The 18,410-nt window shown below is 43.9% G+C and overlaps 1 protein-coding gene across 1 annotated transcript in view; it reads right to left on the bottom strand.

Annotated features, from left to right (window-relative positions):
• Positions 1–474: 474 nt before the first annotated feature.
• The window catches only part of gareml (GRB2 associated, regulator of MAPK1-like), a 65,457-nt gene continuing 47,521 nt past the window's right edge, over positions 475–18,410 (bottom strand). Inside the window, exons 6-8 of the mRNA XM_042301153.1 lie at positions 5,220–5,855; positions 1,189–1,349; positions 475–1,079 (exon numbers count right to left, since the gene is read on the bottom strand). Coding sequence (XP_042157087.1) covers positions 491–1,079; positions 1,189–1,349; positions 5,220–5,855 — 1,386 coding nt within the window. The 3' untranslated portion in view covers positions 475–490. The remainder of the gene's footprint in view (positions 1,080–1,188; positions 1,350–5,219; positions 5,856–18,410) is intronic.

Genomic DNA, 18,410 nt, shown 5'->3' with positions numbered 1-18,410 from the left:
GTAGACGACATGGTGGAGTAGACGGCAAGGCTGCCTGGTGGAGTAGACGACATGGTGGAGTAGACGGCAAGGCTGCCTGGTGGAGTAGACGACATGGTGGAGTAGACGGCAAGGCTGCCTGGTGGAGTCGAAAGACAATCCAACACAGATGGAATAGTGAGAAACTATTTATTGATCTGACAATTTCCTTATCTGTAGTTTTTATCTGTAGTGTTTATCTGTAGTGTTTCAGTTAGGGGCAACCTTCCCCTCGAGCGGCTTTACAGTACTTCGTTAAAATAGCAAACCTTGCCTTCGTCCTTTACGTAGATCGCACAGGAGGTTGGTGGCACCGTAATCGGGGAGGATGGGCTCGTGGTAAAGGCTGGAGTGGAATGCTATCAAGTACATCAAACACATGGTTTCCATTCCAGCCATTTTTATGAGCCGTCCTCCAATCAGCAGCCTCCAATGTTGTGATAAACACCTTGTGACAGTGTCACAATAGGTGTTAAATCTTGGGCCTCCAGCCCTGTATGAACTGTGTGATCTTGGTGACGTGCAATCGGCTGAGATGGAAGTCATGTGACAGGGTCTCCTCGTCGAGCTGAACCAGGAGGCTCCCGTCAACGCGCTCTCTCTGGAACACGCCCACCGCTGCCTCTGATAGGCCAATGAACCTCAGACTGGCAGACACCTCCTCCAATGAGAGGGCAGACAGGTCAGTGGGCGGGCGCCAGGCAGGGTCACTAGGCGGAGTCGACCCCTCGCATGTCCCGCCTCCCTCAGCGCCTCTGGAGAGCTCTGCTGTCTGATTGGCTGGTATAGGCTCTGGGGAAGGGCAGGGGGAGGGACTAGGGCGGTTAAAGGGGTTAAGTGCTCCGAAGGGAGCGAATCGACTCTGAGGGGGCGGAAGCCTCAGCCGGGAGAAGGAGGAGGAATTATAGCTCCACGGCTCCACCCAGGTGGCCTGCGCTGGCTGGGGATTGGCCAAGCTGTCAGCAGGGAGAGTAGGGATTGGCTCAGGGCTGATGTGGGGGGGGTCAGTCCAGGAACATGGATAACAGTAGATAGACGAGTCTGGAGGAGAGACAGAACAACTAGAGAGAGAAAAAGGGAAAGATGGAAAGAGAGAGAGAGGTAAGGATGAGAGAGAGGGATATGGTTAGTGTGTGTGCGTGTGGTGTGTGTGTGTGTGTGTGTGTGTACCTGTTGGGTGGTCCAGAAGAGTAATAGGAGAGATGTGTCTGAGGGAAGCGGGGCGGGACCGGTGGACTGGGGGTGGGGCTTGGACAGGAAGGGGAGGAGTCTCCTTTACAGCATCGAGGAGGAACTGGAGGAGCGATCAGGAACCTGCACTCTTCTCTCACCTACACACACAACCACACACACACACACAACCACACACAGAGTGGTTTCTATAGAGTCTGAAGAATTTCCAGAGGAATGTGCAAGGAATGTGTGTCTGTGTGTGTGTGTGTGTGTGTGTGTGTGTGTGTGTGTGTGTGTGTGTGTGTGTGTGTGTGTGTGTGTGTGTGTGTGTGTGTGTGTGTGTGTGTGTGTGTGTGTGTGTGTGTGTGTGTGTGTGTGTATGTGTGTGTGTGTGTGTGTGTGTGTTGGCATGCTGGTAAATGTCACTCTCAAACGTTCACTCCTGAAACACACTCTTCAGCATACAAACTGCATTGTTGGTTAGGGGCTTGTAAGTCAGCATTTCACGGTAAGGTCTACACTTCTTGTTTTCTGCGCATGTGAATAATAAAGTTTGATTTGAAACACACAGAGTGAGTGTGTGTGTGTGACCAATTCTAGTAAGTGTGTATCAATAATTCAGTCTCATCCTGAGTTTAACAACCAGATGGAGAGAGAGAGAGAGAGTGGGGGGGATAGAGGGCTTTTTTTTACACAAAGCCAACTTTAGCATGAAGATGGATAGAGGGCTTTTCTGACACAAAGCCTGATTTAGCATGAACAGCACCATTAAGGGTTTCCACCATTTTGAAGTTTCATCTTCTACTTCTGACAGTCGGAAGACAAACTGTGTTGTCTGAACAGGTATGAACCCAAGGTTGATGATTTACTGCCACCTGGAGGGTGTTGTCTGAACAGGTTTAAAGACAAGGTTGATGATTTACTGCCACCTGGAGGGTGTTGTCTGAACAGGTACAAACTAAACTTAAGCATGGGAAGCATAGAAATAGCACACATAGAACAGATATGCCTTTTCTTAGACTTGCTTTCTATGTGAATTTGGTGAGATTGTCCAAAACGTTACATATTGCAGCTTCAATAGCCTCCTACTGAGACTCCTACCGAGGCTCCTACCGAGACTCCTACCGAGGCTCCTACTGAGACTCCTGCCGAGGCTCCTACCGAGGCTCCTGCCGAGGCTCCTACCGAGACTCCTACCGAGACTCCTACCGATGCTCCTGCCGAGGCTCCTACCGAGACTCCTACCGAGGCTCCTACCGAGACTCCTACCGAGACTCCTACCGAGGCTCCTACCGAGGCTCCTGCCGAGGCTCCGGCCGAGGCTCCTGCCGAGACTCCTACCGAGGCTCCTACCGAGACTCCTACCGAGGCTCCTACCGAGGCTCCTACCGAGGCTCCTGCCGAGACTCCTACCGAGGCTCCTACCGAGACTCCTACCGAGGCTCCTGCCGAGACCTCTACCGAGGCTCCTGCCGAGACTCCTACCGAGGCTCCTACCGAGACTGCTACCGAGGCTCCTACTGAGGCTCCTACCGAGGCTCCCGCCGAGACTCCCACCGAGGCTCCTACCGAGACTCCTACCGAGGCTCCTACCGAGGCTCCTGCCGAGACTCCTACCGAGGCTCCTACCGAGACTCCTACCGAGGCTCCTACTGAGAGTCCTACCGAGGCTCCTGCTGAGACTCCTACCGAGGCTCCTACCGAGGCTCCTACCGAGACTCCTACCGAGGCTCCTACCGAGGATAATCATGTGCGTCCAGCTACACCCCCCTGTTGTTTTCTCGGAGGAGAAAAGTATGTTTAAAAACGATACGCAAGGTCGTTTAAAAAAAATAATAAAGTAACTTTTTATCTATAAAATGTCTGGCACAACTATTTATTTAATTTTTTTACACATATAAATGTGATTCCAACCCTGTAAACATCATTTGGGCCTCCCAGGCGGTGTCACAGCCAGCCATGACCGGGAGCACCGCCCGGGGAGGGTTTGGCAGACCGGGTGCCTGCAAGCTGCCTGGGGTCATCAGTCGAACAGTGTTTCCTCTGATACGTTGGTTCGGTTGACTTCCGGGTTCAGCACGGCTTGGCGGTGCATGCTTCGGAGGACACGTCCTGATCTTCACCTCTACCGAGTTGCTGCACTGAGGCAAGGTCGTAACTATCAATTTGAAAAACAGGTAAATGGGGTAAAACTGTTGAATGATCAAATAGTAAACATCATTTGATTGATGACGTGCTAAAATGTAGGAGAGTCATTTCATACAAGCACAACGGTTTCCGCTCCTCGATTACCTTTGACCTTAATCAAAAGAAGGAGAGGACGCGAGGATTTGAGCAAAACAATTGATAATCTCCTTCAACCCTCCTAATGACCTGAATCGCCGTCATTCATTGGCTGATCCCTCCTAATGACCTGAATCGCCGTCATTCATTGGCTGATCCCTCCTAATGACCCGAATCGCCTTCATTCTCCTAATGACCTGGATGGAATTTGGTTCTTCCTTAACCTATAGGATGTCCCACCCAGTGGACTACTTACAAATGGAGACATCCCTCATTGGTGCTGCCCATGCTGTCACAGATAGGAGAGGTGCTCTCTAGGTATCTCTATGGCATAGATAGGAGAGGTGCTCTCTAGGTATCTCTATGGCATAGATAGGCGAGGGTATCTATATGGTATAGATAGGAGGGGCTCTCTAGGTATCTCTATGACAGGGGTCTCCAAAAGGTTGATCGCCAGCTACCAATAGCTCGCAGCCCACCGATAAGTAGCTCCCCAAACAATTCTGAAAGTACATGCAATTTTCACGTGTTCCACCGCAAACTGTCATAAACAAATCTCACAAGTATCAGACACCGCAAGCTCCCAGCCACTATCTAATCAAGGCAACACTGACATTATCCCACCGCTGGTTAGCCACTATTGGTTTAAAAGGCCAAAAAACGAACACAATATCTACCAATTAATTTCCAGTAATATTGCCCCTGTCTTTCTGTGTGGTGCGCGTGTTTGTCTAATACTCCATGTGAAGCAAGTTGATGTGATAACCGTCTTGTGGGTTGACAGAAATAATAGATACTAGACTATGTATGTATAGTAATGTATCTATGTAATACTAGACTAGGTAGAAATACTTTCCCCAAAACCTTCCCAATTAAAGCTGCAATATGTCCCTATTTGGGCAACCCAACCAAATTCACATAGCAATGTATGTTATAGATCTGTCATTATAATTTAAAGCAAGTCTAAGAAGTGGTAGATCTGTTCTATGTGAGCAATTTCTATGCGTCCCGCTCTTAAGATTTGTTTTTGTGTCTTTTTTACAATTGTTTTTGCATAGTGCATCTTGAAATGTTAACTGCAAAGTAGGCTCACCTGGCAGAAGTACATAATTTGTATCTATTATTTGCAAATGTTGCCATGAAATGAGCAGCAGCAGTCCAGAACCATCACTAGACCGGCAAGTTAGACAGCACATTCCTCACTTGCTAGATGCACAATGAGGGGGGGGGGAAATCGACATTTGTTAGTTCTTCCAAACATAAAAAATAAGGTATTTAATGTGATGTAAGCATTGAAAAAAACTCAGACCACTGTAGTTTCTCTATGAGAAACAAATAAAAATGTAAAACCAGGGGGGGGGAATGGAAAACATTATTTGTAAAAATAAATTACAGATTTTATAAGGCCCCACCCTTTAGAGTTGTTTTTAACCATTATTTCACCAGGTATGTTGACAGAAAACATAGTGCACTACTTTTTCTTGTACACTAAGGACCCGGGAAGAGTAGCAGGGGAGAGGAGAGGAGAGGAGAAGAGAAGAACAGGCCTATCTCTATGGTATAGATAGGAGAGGTGCTCTCTAGGTATCTCTATGATATAGATAGGCGAGGGTATCTCTATGGTATAGATATACTAGAGAGAGCACCTCTCCTCTCTCTGGTATAGACGGAGAGGTGCTCTATAGGTATCAATATAGTATAGATAGGAGAGGTGCTCTCTAGGTATCTCTAAGGGAGAGACTCACTGCGTCTGATTTTGGAGGTACAGGGGGTGGGGTTGATACTCTTGTCACCATGGCGAGGCGGGCAGTCCCCAGCAATCCATCCAAAGAGGAAGAGGAATGGACGGAGATGCGGTTTGGCTCTGCCTTCCCCAGGCCCTCTGCAGTCTGATTGGTCCACAGTTCCTCGTAGGGGATCTCTTCACTGGTCTGCAGCTCAGCCTCTGTCCAATTGGGAGAGAGATACTCTGTCCCCTCCCCTAGAGAGTCTCTACAGCGTTGCGATTGGCTGATGTTGTCTGTAACTCCGCCCCCAGCGAACACACACACGGACAGCAGCTGAGAGTCCTGCGCTGACACACACACACCTCCCCTCCGCGGGCTCACACACACACCGTCCTCGCTCACACACACTCTCTCCTCGCTGAGTTCTGGACGCGTCTCACGGACGGCTCGGCTGTACCCATCAGGGTCGAAGTTGGCATGCTGCCGTAGCAACAGGCTGTCTGTGGTTGCCGAGGGCGTAGCCACAGAGAAGCGCGGCATGCAGCGTAGCAACAGGAAGTGGGAGGGAACCAGTTGTATTGGCCGAAGGACAAGACACAACACCACTGTCTTACTGACAATGTTCAACAGCTTGTAGCGATGCCCCTCTCTCACCTGGAGTCAGACAAAATCACACAGTTAGTCACCTACAGTACAGGACACAGTTACACAGTTAGTCACCTACAGCACAGAACACAGAGTTACACAGTTAGTCACCTACAGTACAGAACACAGTTAGTCACCTACAGTACAGAACACACAGTTACACAGTTAGTCACCTACAGTACAGAACACAGTTAGTCACCTAGAGTACAGAACACAGTTAGTCATCTACAGTACAGAACACAGTTAGTCATCTACAGTACAGAACACAGTTACACAGTTAGTCACCTACAGTACAGAACAGAGTTACGCAATTAGTCACCTACAGTACAGAACACAGTTAGTCATCTACATTACAGAACACAGTTAGTCACCTACAGTACAGGACACAGTTAGTCACCTACAGTACCGAACACAGTTAGTCATCTACAGTACAGAACACAGTTAGTCACCTACAGTACAGGACACAGTTAGTCACCTAGAGTACAGAACACAGTTAGTCATCTAAAGTACAGAACACAGTTAGTCACCTACAGTACCGAACACAGTTAGTCACCTACAGTACAGAACACAGTTAGTCACCTAAAATACAGAACACAGTTACACAGTTAGTCACCTACAGTACAGAACACAGTTACACACCTACAGTACAGAACACAGTTACACAGTTAGTCACCTACAGGACAGAACACAGTTAGTCCCCTAGAGTAGAGAACAAGTTAGTCATCTACAGTACAGAACACAGTTAGTCCCCTACAGTACAGAACAAAGTTAGTCACCTACAGTACAGAACACAGTTACACAGTTAGTCACCTACAGTACAGAACACAGTTACACAGTTAGTCACCTACAGTACAGAACACAGTTAGTCATCTACAGTACAGAACACAGTTAGTCACCTACAGTACAGAACACAGTTAGTCACCTACAGTACAGAACACAGTTACACAGTTAGTCACCTACAGTACAGAACACAGTTAGTCACCTACAGTACAGAAAACAGTTACGCAGTTAGTCACCTACAGGACAGAACACAGTTAGTCCCCTACAGTACAGAACACAGTTACACAGTTAGTCACCTACAGTACAGAACAGTTACACAGTTAGTCACCTACAGTACAGAACACAGTTACACAGTTAGTCACCTACAGTACAGAACACAGTTACACAGTCAGTCACCTACAGTACAGAACACAGTTAGTCACCGACAGTACAGAAAACAGTTACACAGTTAGTCACCTACAGGACAGAACACAGTTAGTCCACTACAGTACAGAACAGAGTTAGTCATCTACAGTACAGAACACAGTTAGTCCCCTACAGTACAGAACACAGTTACACAGTTAGTCACCTACAGCACAGAACACAGTTACACAGTCAGTCACCTACAGTACAGAACACAGTTAGTCACCTACAGTACAGAAAACAGTTACACAGATAGTCAGCTACAGTACAGAACACAGTAACACAGTCAGTCACCTACAGTACAGAACACAGTTAGTCACCTACAGTACAGAAAACAGTTACACAGTTAGTCACCTACAGTACAGAACACAGTAACACAGTCAGTCACCTACAGTACAGAACACAGTTACACAGTCAGTCACCTACAGTACAGAACACAGTTACACAGTCAGTCACCTACAGTACAGAATACAGTTACACAGTCAGTCACCTACAGTACAGAACACAGTAACACAGTCAGTCGCCTACAGTACAGAACACAGTTACACAGTTAGTCACCTACAGTACATAACACAGTTACACAGTCAGTCACCTACAGTACAGAACAAAGTTAGTCACCTACAGTACAGAACACAGTTACACAGTCAGTCACCTACAGTACAGAACACAGTTACACACCTACAGTACAGAACACAGTTACACAGTTAGTCACCTACAGTACAGAATACAGTTACACAGTCAGTCACCTACAGTACAGAACACAGTTACACAGTCAGTCGCCTACAGTACAGAACACAGTTACACAGTTAGTCACCTACAGTACAGAACACAGTTACACAGTTAGTCACCTACAGTACAGAACACAGTTAGTCATCTACATTACAGAACACAGTTAGTCACCTACAGTACAGGACACAGTTAGTCACATACAGTACCGAACACAGTTAGTCACCTACAGTACAGGACACAGTTAGTCACCTAGAGTACAGAACACAGTTAGTCATCTAAAGTACAGAACACAGTTAGTCACCTACAGTACCGAACACAGTTAGTCACCTACAGTACAGAACACAGTTAGTCACCTAAAATACAGAACACAGTTACACAGTTAGTCACCTACAGTACAGAACACAGTTACACACCTACAGTACAGAACACAGTTACACAGTTAGTCACCTACAGGTCAGAACACAGTTAGTCCCCTAGAGTAGAGAACAAGTTAGTCATCTACAGTACAGAACACAGTTAGTCCCCTACAGTACAGAACAAAGTTAGTCACCTACAGTACAGAACACAGTTAGTCACCTACAGTACAGAACACAGTTAGTCACCTACAGTACAGAACACAGTTAGTCATCTACAGTACAGGAAACTGTTAGTCACCTACAGTACCGAACACAGTTAGTCACCTACAGTACAGAACACAGTTAGTCACCTACAGTACAGAACACAGTTACACAGTTAGTCACCTACAGTACAGAACACAGTTACACAGTTAGTCACCTACAGTACAGAACACAGTTAGTCACCTACAGTACAGGAAACAGTTAGTCACCTACAGTACAGAACACAGTTAGTCAACTACAGTACAGAAAACAGTTACGCAGTTAGTCACCTACAGGACAGAACACAGTTAGTCCCATACAGTACAGAACACAGTTACACAGTTAGTCACCTACAGTACAGAACACAGTTACACAGTTAGTCACCTACAGTACAGAACACAGTTACACAGTTAGTCACCGACAGTACAGAAAACAGTTACACAGTTAGTCACCTACAGGACAGAACACAGTTAGTCCACTACAGTACAGAACAGAGTTAGTCATCTACAGTACAGAACACAGTTAGTCCCCTACAGTACAGAAGAAAGTTAGTCACCTACAGTACAGAACACAGTTACACAGTTAGTCACCTACAGCACAGAACACAGTTACACAGTCAGTCACCTACAGTACAGAACACAGTTAGTCACCTACAGTACAGAAAACAGTTACACAGTTAGTCAGCTACAGTACAGAACACAGTAACACAGTCAGTCACCTACAGTACAGAACACAGTTAGTCACCTACAGTACAGAACACAGTTACACAGTCAGTCACCTACAGTACAGAACACAGTTACACAGTCAGTCACCTACAGTACAGAATACAGTTACACAGTGAGTCACCTACAGTACAGAACACAGTAACACAGTCAGTCGCCTACAGTACAGAACACAGTTACACAGTTAGTCACCTACAGTACATAACACAGTTACACAGTTAGTCACCTACAGTACAGAACAAAGTTAGTCACCTACAGTACAGAACACAGTTACACAGTCAGTCACCTACAGTACAGAACACAGTTACACACCTACATTACAGAATACAGTTACACAGTCAGTCGCCTACAGTACAGAACACAGTTACACAGTTAGTCACCTACAGTACAGAACACAGTTACACAGTCAGTCGCCTACAGTACAAAACACAGTTAGTCACCTACAGTTCAGAAAAAAGTTACACAGTTAGTCACCTACAGTACAGAACAAAGTTAGTCAACAACAGTACAGAACACAATTAGTCATCTACAGTACAGAACACAGTTAGTCACCTACAGTATAGAACATTGTTACACAGTTAGTCACCTACAGTACAGAACACAGTTAGTCATCTACAGTACAGAACACAGTTAGTCACCTACAGTAGAGCACACAGTTATTAATCTACAGTACAGAACACAGTTAATCACCTACAGTACAGAACACAGTTAGTCACCTACAGTACAGAAAACAGTTACACAGTCAGTCACCTACAGTACAGAACACAGTAACACAGTCAGTCACCTACAGTACAGAAAACAGTTACATAGTTAGTCACCTACAGTACAGAACACAGTAACACAGTCAGTCACCTACAGTACAGAACACAGTTACACAGTCAGTCACCTAAAGTACAGAACACAGTAACACAGTCAGTCACCTACAGTACAGAAAACAGTTACACAGTTAGTAACCTACAGTACAGAACACAGTTACACAGTCAGTCACCTACAGTACAGAACACAGTTACACACCTACAGTACAGAACACAGTTACACAGTTAGTCGCCTACAGTACAGAACACAGTTACACAGTTAGTCACCTACAGAACACAGTTACACAGTTAGTCACCTACAGTACAGAACACAGTTACACAGTCAGTCGCCTACAGTACAAAACACAGTTAGTCACCTACAGTTCAGAAAAAAGTTACACAGTTAGTCACCTACAGTACAGAACAAAGTTAGTCACCTACAGTACAGAACACAACTAGTCATCTACAGTACAGAACACAGTTAGTCACCTACAGTATAGAACACTGTTACACAGTTAGTCACCTACAGTACAGAACACAGTTATTAATCTACAGTACAGAACACAGTTAATCACCTACAGTACAGAACACAGTTAATCACCTACAGTACAGAACACAGTTAGCCACCTACAGTACAGAACACTGTTACACAGTTAGTCACCTACAGTACAGAACACAGTTAGTCATCTACAGTACAGAACACAGTGAGTCACCTACAGTATAGAACAGAGTTACACAGTTAGTCACCTACAGTACAGAATACACAGTTACACAGTTAGTCCCCTACAGTAGAGCACACAGTTATTAATCTACAGTACAGAACACAGTTAATCACCTACAGTACAGAACACAGTTAGTCACCTACAGTACAGAACACAGTTACACAGTCAGTCACCTACAGTACAGAAGACAGTTACACAGTCAGTCGCCTACAGTACAGAACACAGTTACACAGTTAGTCACCTACAGTACAGAAAACAGTTACACAGTTAGTCACCTACAGTACAGAACACAGTAACACAGTCAGTCACCTACAGTACAGAACACAGTTACACAGTCAGTCACCTAAAGTACAGAACACAGTAACACAGTCAGTCAACGACAGTACAGAACACAGTTAGTTACCTACAGTACAGAACACAGTTACACAGTCAGTCACCTACAGTACAGAAGACAGTTACACAGTCAGTCGCCTACAATACAGAACACAGTTACACAGTTAGTCACCTACAGTACAGAACACAGTTACACAGTTAGTCACCTACAGTACAGAACACAGTTACACAGTCAGTCACCTACAGTACAGAACACAATTAGTCATCTAGAGTACAGAACACAGTTAGTCACCTACAGTACAGAACACTGTTACACAGTCAGTCACCTACAGTACAGAACACAGTTACACAGTCAGTCACCTAAAGTACAGAACACAGTAACACAGTCAGTCAACGACAGTACAGAACACAGTTAGTCACCTACAGTACAGAACACAGTTACACAGTTAGTCACCTACAGTACAGAACACAGTTACACAGTCAGTCACCTACAGTACAGAACACAATTAGTCATCTAGAGTACAGAACACAGTTAGTCACCTACAGTACAGAACACTGTTACACAGTCAGTCACCTACAGTACAGAACACAGTTACACAGTCAGTCACCTAAAGTACAGAACACAGTAACACAGTCAGTCAACGACAGTACAGAACACAGTTAGTTACCTACAGTACAGAACACAGTTACACAGTCAGTCACCTACAGTACAGAACACAGTTACACACCTACAGTACAGAACACAGTTACACAGTTAGTCGCCTACAGTACAGAACACAGTTACACAGTTAGTCACCTACAGAACACAGTTACACAGTTAGTCACCTACAGTACAGAACACAGTTCAGTTACACAGTCAGTCGCCTACAGTACAAAACACAGTTAGTCACCTACAGTTCAGAAAAAGTTACACAGTTAGTCACCTACAGTACAGAACAAAGATAGTCACCTACAGTACAGAACACAACTAGTCATCTACAGTACAGAACACAGTTAGTCACCTACAGTATAGAACACTGTTACACAGTTAGTCACCTACAGTACAGAACACACAGTTACACAGTTAGTCACCTACAGTACAGAACACAGTTATTAATCTACAGTACAGAACACAGTTAATCACCTACAGTACAGAACACAGTTAATCACCTACAGTACAGAACACAGTTAGCCACCTACAGTACAGAACACAGTTACACAGTCACCTACAGTACAGAATACAGTTACACAGTCAGTCACCTACAGTACAGAACACAGTTACACAGTCAGTCGCCTACAGTACAGAACACAGTTACACAGTTAGTCACCTACAGTACAGAACACAGTTACACAGTCAGTCGCCTACAGTACAAAACACAGTTAGTCACCTACAGTTCAGAAAAAAGTTACACAGTTAGTCACCTACAGTACAGAACAAAGTTAGTCACCTACAGTACAGAACACAATTAGTCATCTACAGTACAGAACACAGTTAGTCACCTACAGTATAGAACACTGTTACACAGTTAGTCACCTACAGTACAGAACACAGTTAGTCATCTACAGTACAGAACACAGTGAGTCACCTACAGTATAGAACAGAGTTACACAGTTAGTCACCTACAGTACAGAACACACAGTTACACAGTTAGTCACCTACAGTACAGAACACAGTTAGTCATCTACAGTACAGAACACAGTTAGTCACCTACAGTAGAGCACACAGTTATTAATCTACAGTACAGAACACAGTTAATCACCTACAGTACAGAACACAGTCAGTCACCTACAGTACAGAACACAGTAACACAGTCAGTCACCTACAGTACAGAAAACAGTTACACAGTTAGTCACCTACAGTACAGAACACTGTTACACAGTCAGTCACCTACAGTACAGAACACAGTTACACAGTCAGTCACCTAAAGTACAGAACACAGTAACACAGTCAGTCAACGACAGTACAGAACACAGTTAGTTACCTACAGTACAGAACACAGTTACACAGTCAGTCACCTACAGTACAGAACACAGTTACACACCTACAGTACAGAACACAGTTACACAGTTAGTCGCCTACAGTACAGAACACAGTTACACAGTTAGTCACCTACAGAACACAGTTACACAGTTAGTCACCTACAGTACAGAACACAGTTCAGTTACACAGTCAGTCGCCTACAGTACAAAACACAGTTAGTCACCTACAGTTCAGAAAAAAGTTACACAGTTAGTCACCTACAGTACAGAACAAAGATAGTCACCTACAGTACAGAACACAACTAGTCATCTACAGTACAGAACACAGTTAGTCACCTACAGTATAGAACACTGTTACACAGTTAGTCACCTACAGTACAGAACACACAGTTACACAGTTAGTCACCTACAGTACAGAACACAGTTATTAATCTACAGTACAGAACACAGTTAATCACCTACAGTACAGAACACAGTTAATCACCTACAGTACAGAACACAGTTAGCCACCTACAGTACAGAACACAGTTACACAGTCACCTACAGTACAGAATACAGTTACACAGTCAGTCACCTACAGTACAGAACACAGTTACACAGTCAGTCGCCTACAGTACAGAACACAGTTACACAGTTAGTCACCTACAGTACAGAACACAGTTACACAGTCAGTCGCCTACAGTACAAAACACAGTTAGTCACCTACAGTTCAGAAAAAAAGTTACACAGTTAGTCACCTACAGTACAGAACAAAGTTAGTCACCTACAGTACAGAACACAATTAGTCATCTACAGTACAGAACACAGTTAGTCACCTACAGTATAGAACACTGTTACACAGTTAGTCACCTACAGTACAGAACACAGTTAGTCATCTACAGTACAGAACACAGTGAGTCACCTACAGTATAGAACAGAGTTACACAGTTAGTCACCTACAGTACAGAACACACAGTTACACAGTTAGTCACCTACAGTACAGAACACAGTTAGTCATCTACAGTACAGAACACAGTTAGTCACCTACAGTAGAGCACACAGTTATTAATCTACAGTACAGAACACAGTTAATCACCTACAGTACAGAACACAGTCAGTCACCTACAGTACAGAACACAGTAACACAGTCAGTCACCTACAGTACAGAAAACAGTTACACAGTTAGTCACCTACAGTACAGAACACAGTAACACAGTCAGTCACCTACAGTACAGAACACAGTTACACAGTCAGTCACCTAAAGTACAGAACACAGTAAACACAGAACACAGTTAGTTACCTACAGTACAGAACACAGTTACACAGTCAGTCACCTACAGTACAGAACACAGTTACACACCTACAGTACAGAACACAGTTACACAGTTAGTCGCCTACAGTACAGAACACAGTTACACAGTTAGTCACCTACAGAACACAGTTACACAGTTAGTCCCCTACAGTACAGAAAACAGTTACACAGTTAGTCACCTACAGTACAGACCACAGTCACCTACAGTACAGAACACAGTTAGTCCTCTACATTACAGAACACTGTTAGTCACCTACAGTACAGAACACAGTTACACAGCTAGTCCCCTACAGTACAGAACACAGTTAGTCATCTACAGTACAGAACACAGTTAGTCCCCTATAGTACAGAACACAGTTACACAGTTAGTCCCCTACAGTACAGAACACAGTTAGTCATCTACAGTACAGAACCCAGTTATTCACCTACAGTACAGAACACAGTTACACAGTTAGTCCCCTACAGTACAGACCACAGTCACCTACAGTACAGAACACAGTTAGTCATATACAGTACAGAACACAGTTAGTCACCTAGAGTACCGAACACAGTTACACAGTCAGTCACCTACAGTACAGAACACAGTTACACAGTCAGTCACCTAAAGTACAGAACACAGTAACACAGTCAGTCAACGACAGTACAGAACACAGTTAGTCACCTACAGTACAGAACACAGTTAAACAGTCAGTCACCTACAGTACAGAACACAGTTACACAGTTAGTCACCTACAGTACAGAACACAGTTACACAGTCAGTCACCTACAGTACAGAACAAAGTTAGTGACCTACAGTACAGAACACAGTTACACAGTCAGTCACCTACAGTACAGAACACAGTTACACACCTACAGTACAGAACACAGTTACACAGTTAGTCGCCTACAGTACAGAACACAGTTACACAGTTAGTCACCTACAGAACACAGTTACACAGTTAGTCACCTACAGTACAGAACACAGTTACACAGTCAGTCGCCTACAGTAAAAACACGGTTAGTCACCTACAGTTCAGAAAAAGTTACACAGTCACCTACAGTACAGAACAAAGTTAGTCACCTACAGTACAGAACACAACTAGTCATCTACAGTACAGAACACAGTTAGTCACCTACAGTATAGAACACTGTTACACAGTTAGTCACCTATAGTACAGAACACTGAGTTACACAGTTAGTCACCTACAGTACAGAACACAGTTAGTCATCTACAGTACAGAACACAGTGAGTCACCTACAGTATAGAACACAGTTACACAGTCAGTCACCTCCAGTACAGAACACAGTTACACAGTCAGTCGCCTACAGTACAGAACACAGTTACACAGTTAGTCACCTACAGTACAGAACACAGTTACACAGTCAGTCGCCTACAGTACAGAACACAGTTACACAGTTAGTCACCTACAGTACAGAACACAGTTACACAGTCAGTCGCCTACAGTACAAAACACAGTTAGTCACCTACAGTTCAGAAAAAGTTACACAGTTAGTCACCTACAGTACAGTTACACAGTTAGTCACCTACAGTACAGAACACAATTAGTCATCTACAGTACAGAACACAGTGAGTCACCTACAGTATAGAACACTGTTACACAGTTAGTCACCTACAGTACAGAACACAGTTAGTCATCTACAGTACAGAACACAGTGAGTCACCTACAGTATAGAACACAGTTACACAGTTAGTCACCTACAGTACAGAACACAGTTAGCCACCTACAGTATAGAACACAATTAGTCATCTACAGTACAGAACACAGTTAGTCACCTACAGTATAGAACACTGTTACACAGTTAGTCACCTACAGTACAGAACAGAGTTAGTCATCTACAGTACAGAACACAGTGAGTCACCTACAGTATAAAACACAGTTACACAGTTAGTCACCTACAGTACAGAACACAGTTAGCCACCTACAGTACAGAACACAGAGTTACACAGTTAGTCACCTACAGTAGAGCACACAGTTATTAATCTACAGTACAGAACACAGTTAATCACCTACAGTACAGAACACAGTTAGCCACCTACAGTACAGAACACAGTTAGTCACCTACAGTACAGAACACAGTTACACAGTTAGTCCCCTACAGTACAGAACACAGTTAGTCCCCTACAGTACAGAACACAGTTAGTCCCCTACAGTACAGAACACAGTTACACAGTTAGTCACCTACAGTACAGACCACAGTCACCTACAGTACAGAACACAGTTAGTCATCTACAGTACAGAACACAGTTAGTCCCCTATAGTACAGAACACAGTTACACAGTTAGTCCCCTACAGTACAGAACACAGTTAGTCATCTACAGTACAGAACACAGTTAGTTCCCTATAGTACAGAACACAGTTAGTCATCTACAGGACAGAACCCAGTTATTCACCTACAGTACAGAACACAGTTAGTCCCCTACAGTACAGACCACAGTCAACTACAGTACAGAACACAGTTATTCATCTACAGTACAGACCACAGTTAGTCACCTACAGTACAGAACACAGTTAGTCATCTACAGTACAGAACACAGTTAGTCACCTACAGTACCGAACACAGTTAGTCCCCTACAGTACAGAATACAGTTACACAGTCAGTCACCTACAGTACAGAAGACAGTTACACAGTCAGTCGCCTACAATACAGAACACAGTTACACAGTTAGTCACCTACAGTACAGAACACAGTTACACAGTTAGTCACCTACAGTACAGAACAAAGTTAGTCACCTACAGTAAAGAACACAATTAGTCATCTACAGTACAGAACACAGTTAGTCACCTACAGTATAGAACACTGTTACACAGTTAGTCACCTACAGTACAGAACACACAGTTACACAGTTAGTCACCTACAGAACACAGTTACACAGTTAGTCACCTACAGTACAGAACACAGTTCAGTTACACAGTCAGTCGCCTACAGTACAAAACACAGTTAGTCACCTACAGTTCAGAAAAAAGTTACACAGTTAGTCACCTACAGTACAGAACAAAGATAGTCACCTACAGTACAGAACACAACTAGTCATCTACAGTACAGAACACAGTTAGTCACCTACAGTATAGAACACTGTTACACAGTTAGTCACCTACAGTACAGAACACACAGTTACACAGTTAGTCACCTACAGTACAGAACACAGTTATTAATCTACAGTACAGAACACAGTTAATCACCTACAGTACAGAACACAGTTAATCACCTACAGTACAGAACACAGTTAGCCACCTACAGTACAGAACACAGTTACACAGTCACCTACAGTACAGAATACAGTTACACAGTCAGTCACCTACAGTACAGAACACAGTTACACAGTCAGTCGCCTACAGTACAGAACACAGTTACACAGTTAGTCACCTACAGTACAGAACACAGTTACACAGTCAGTCGCCTACAGTACAAAACACAGTTAGTCACCTACAGTTCAGAAAAAAAGTTACACAGTTAGTCACCTACAGTACAGAACAAAGTTAGTCACCTACAGTACAGAACACAATTAGTCATCTACAGTACAGAACACAGTTAGTCACCTACAGTATAGAACACTGTTACACAGTTAGTCACCTACAGTACAGAACACAGTTAGTCATCTACAGTACAGAACACAGTGAGTCACCTACAGTATAGAACAGAGTTACACAGTTAGTCACCTACAGTACAGAACACACAGTTACACAGTTAGTCACCTACAGTACAGAACACAGTTAGTCATCTACAGTACAGAACACAGTTAGTCACCTACAGTAGAGCACACAGTTATTAATCTACAGTACAGAACACAGTTAATCACCTACAGTACAGAACACAGTCAGTCACCTACAGTACAGAACACAGTAACACAGTCAGTCACCTACAGTACAGAAAACAGTTACACAGTTAGTCACCTACAGTACAGAACACAGTAACACAGTCAGTCACCTACAGTACAGAACACAGTTACACAGTCAGTCACCTAAAGTACAGAACACAGTAAACACAGAACACAGTTAGTTACCTACAGTACAGAACACAGTTACACAGTCAGTCACCTACAGTACAGAACACAGTTACACACCTACAGTACAGAACACAGTTACACAGTTAGTCGCCTACAGTACAGAACACAGTTACACAGTTAGTCACCTACAGAACACAGTTACACAGTTAGTCCCCTACAGTACAGAAAACAGTTACACAGTTAGTCACCTACAGTACAGACCACAGTCACCTACAGTACAGAACACAGTT

Source organism: Oncorhynchus tshawytscha, linkage group LG18 (assembly GCF_018296145.1).
Source record: "Oncorhynchus tshawytscha isolate Ot180627B linkage group LG18, Otsh_v2.0, whole genome shotgun sequence".
Taxonomy (NCBI): domain Eukaryota; kingdom Metazoa; phylum Chordata; class Actinopteri; order Salmoniformes; family Salmonidae; genus Oncorhynchus; species Oncorhynchus tshawytscha.
Note: the sequence above shows the minus strand (reverse complement) of the source record. Positions and strands in the feature narration are given on the sequence as shown.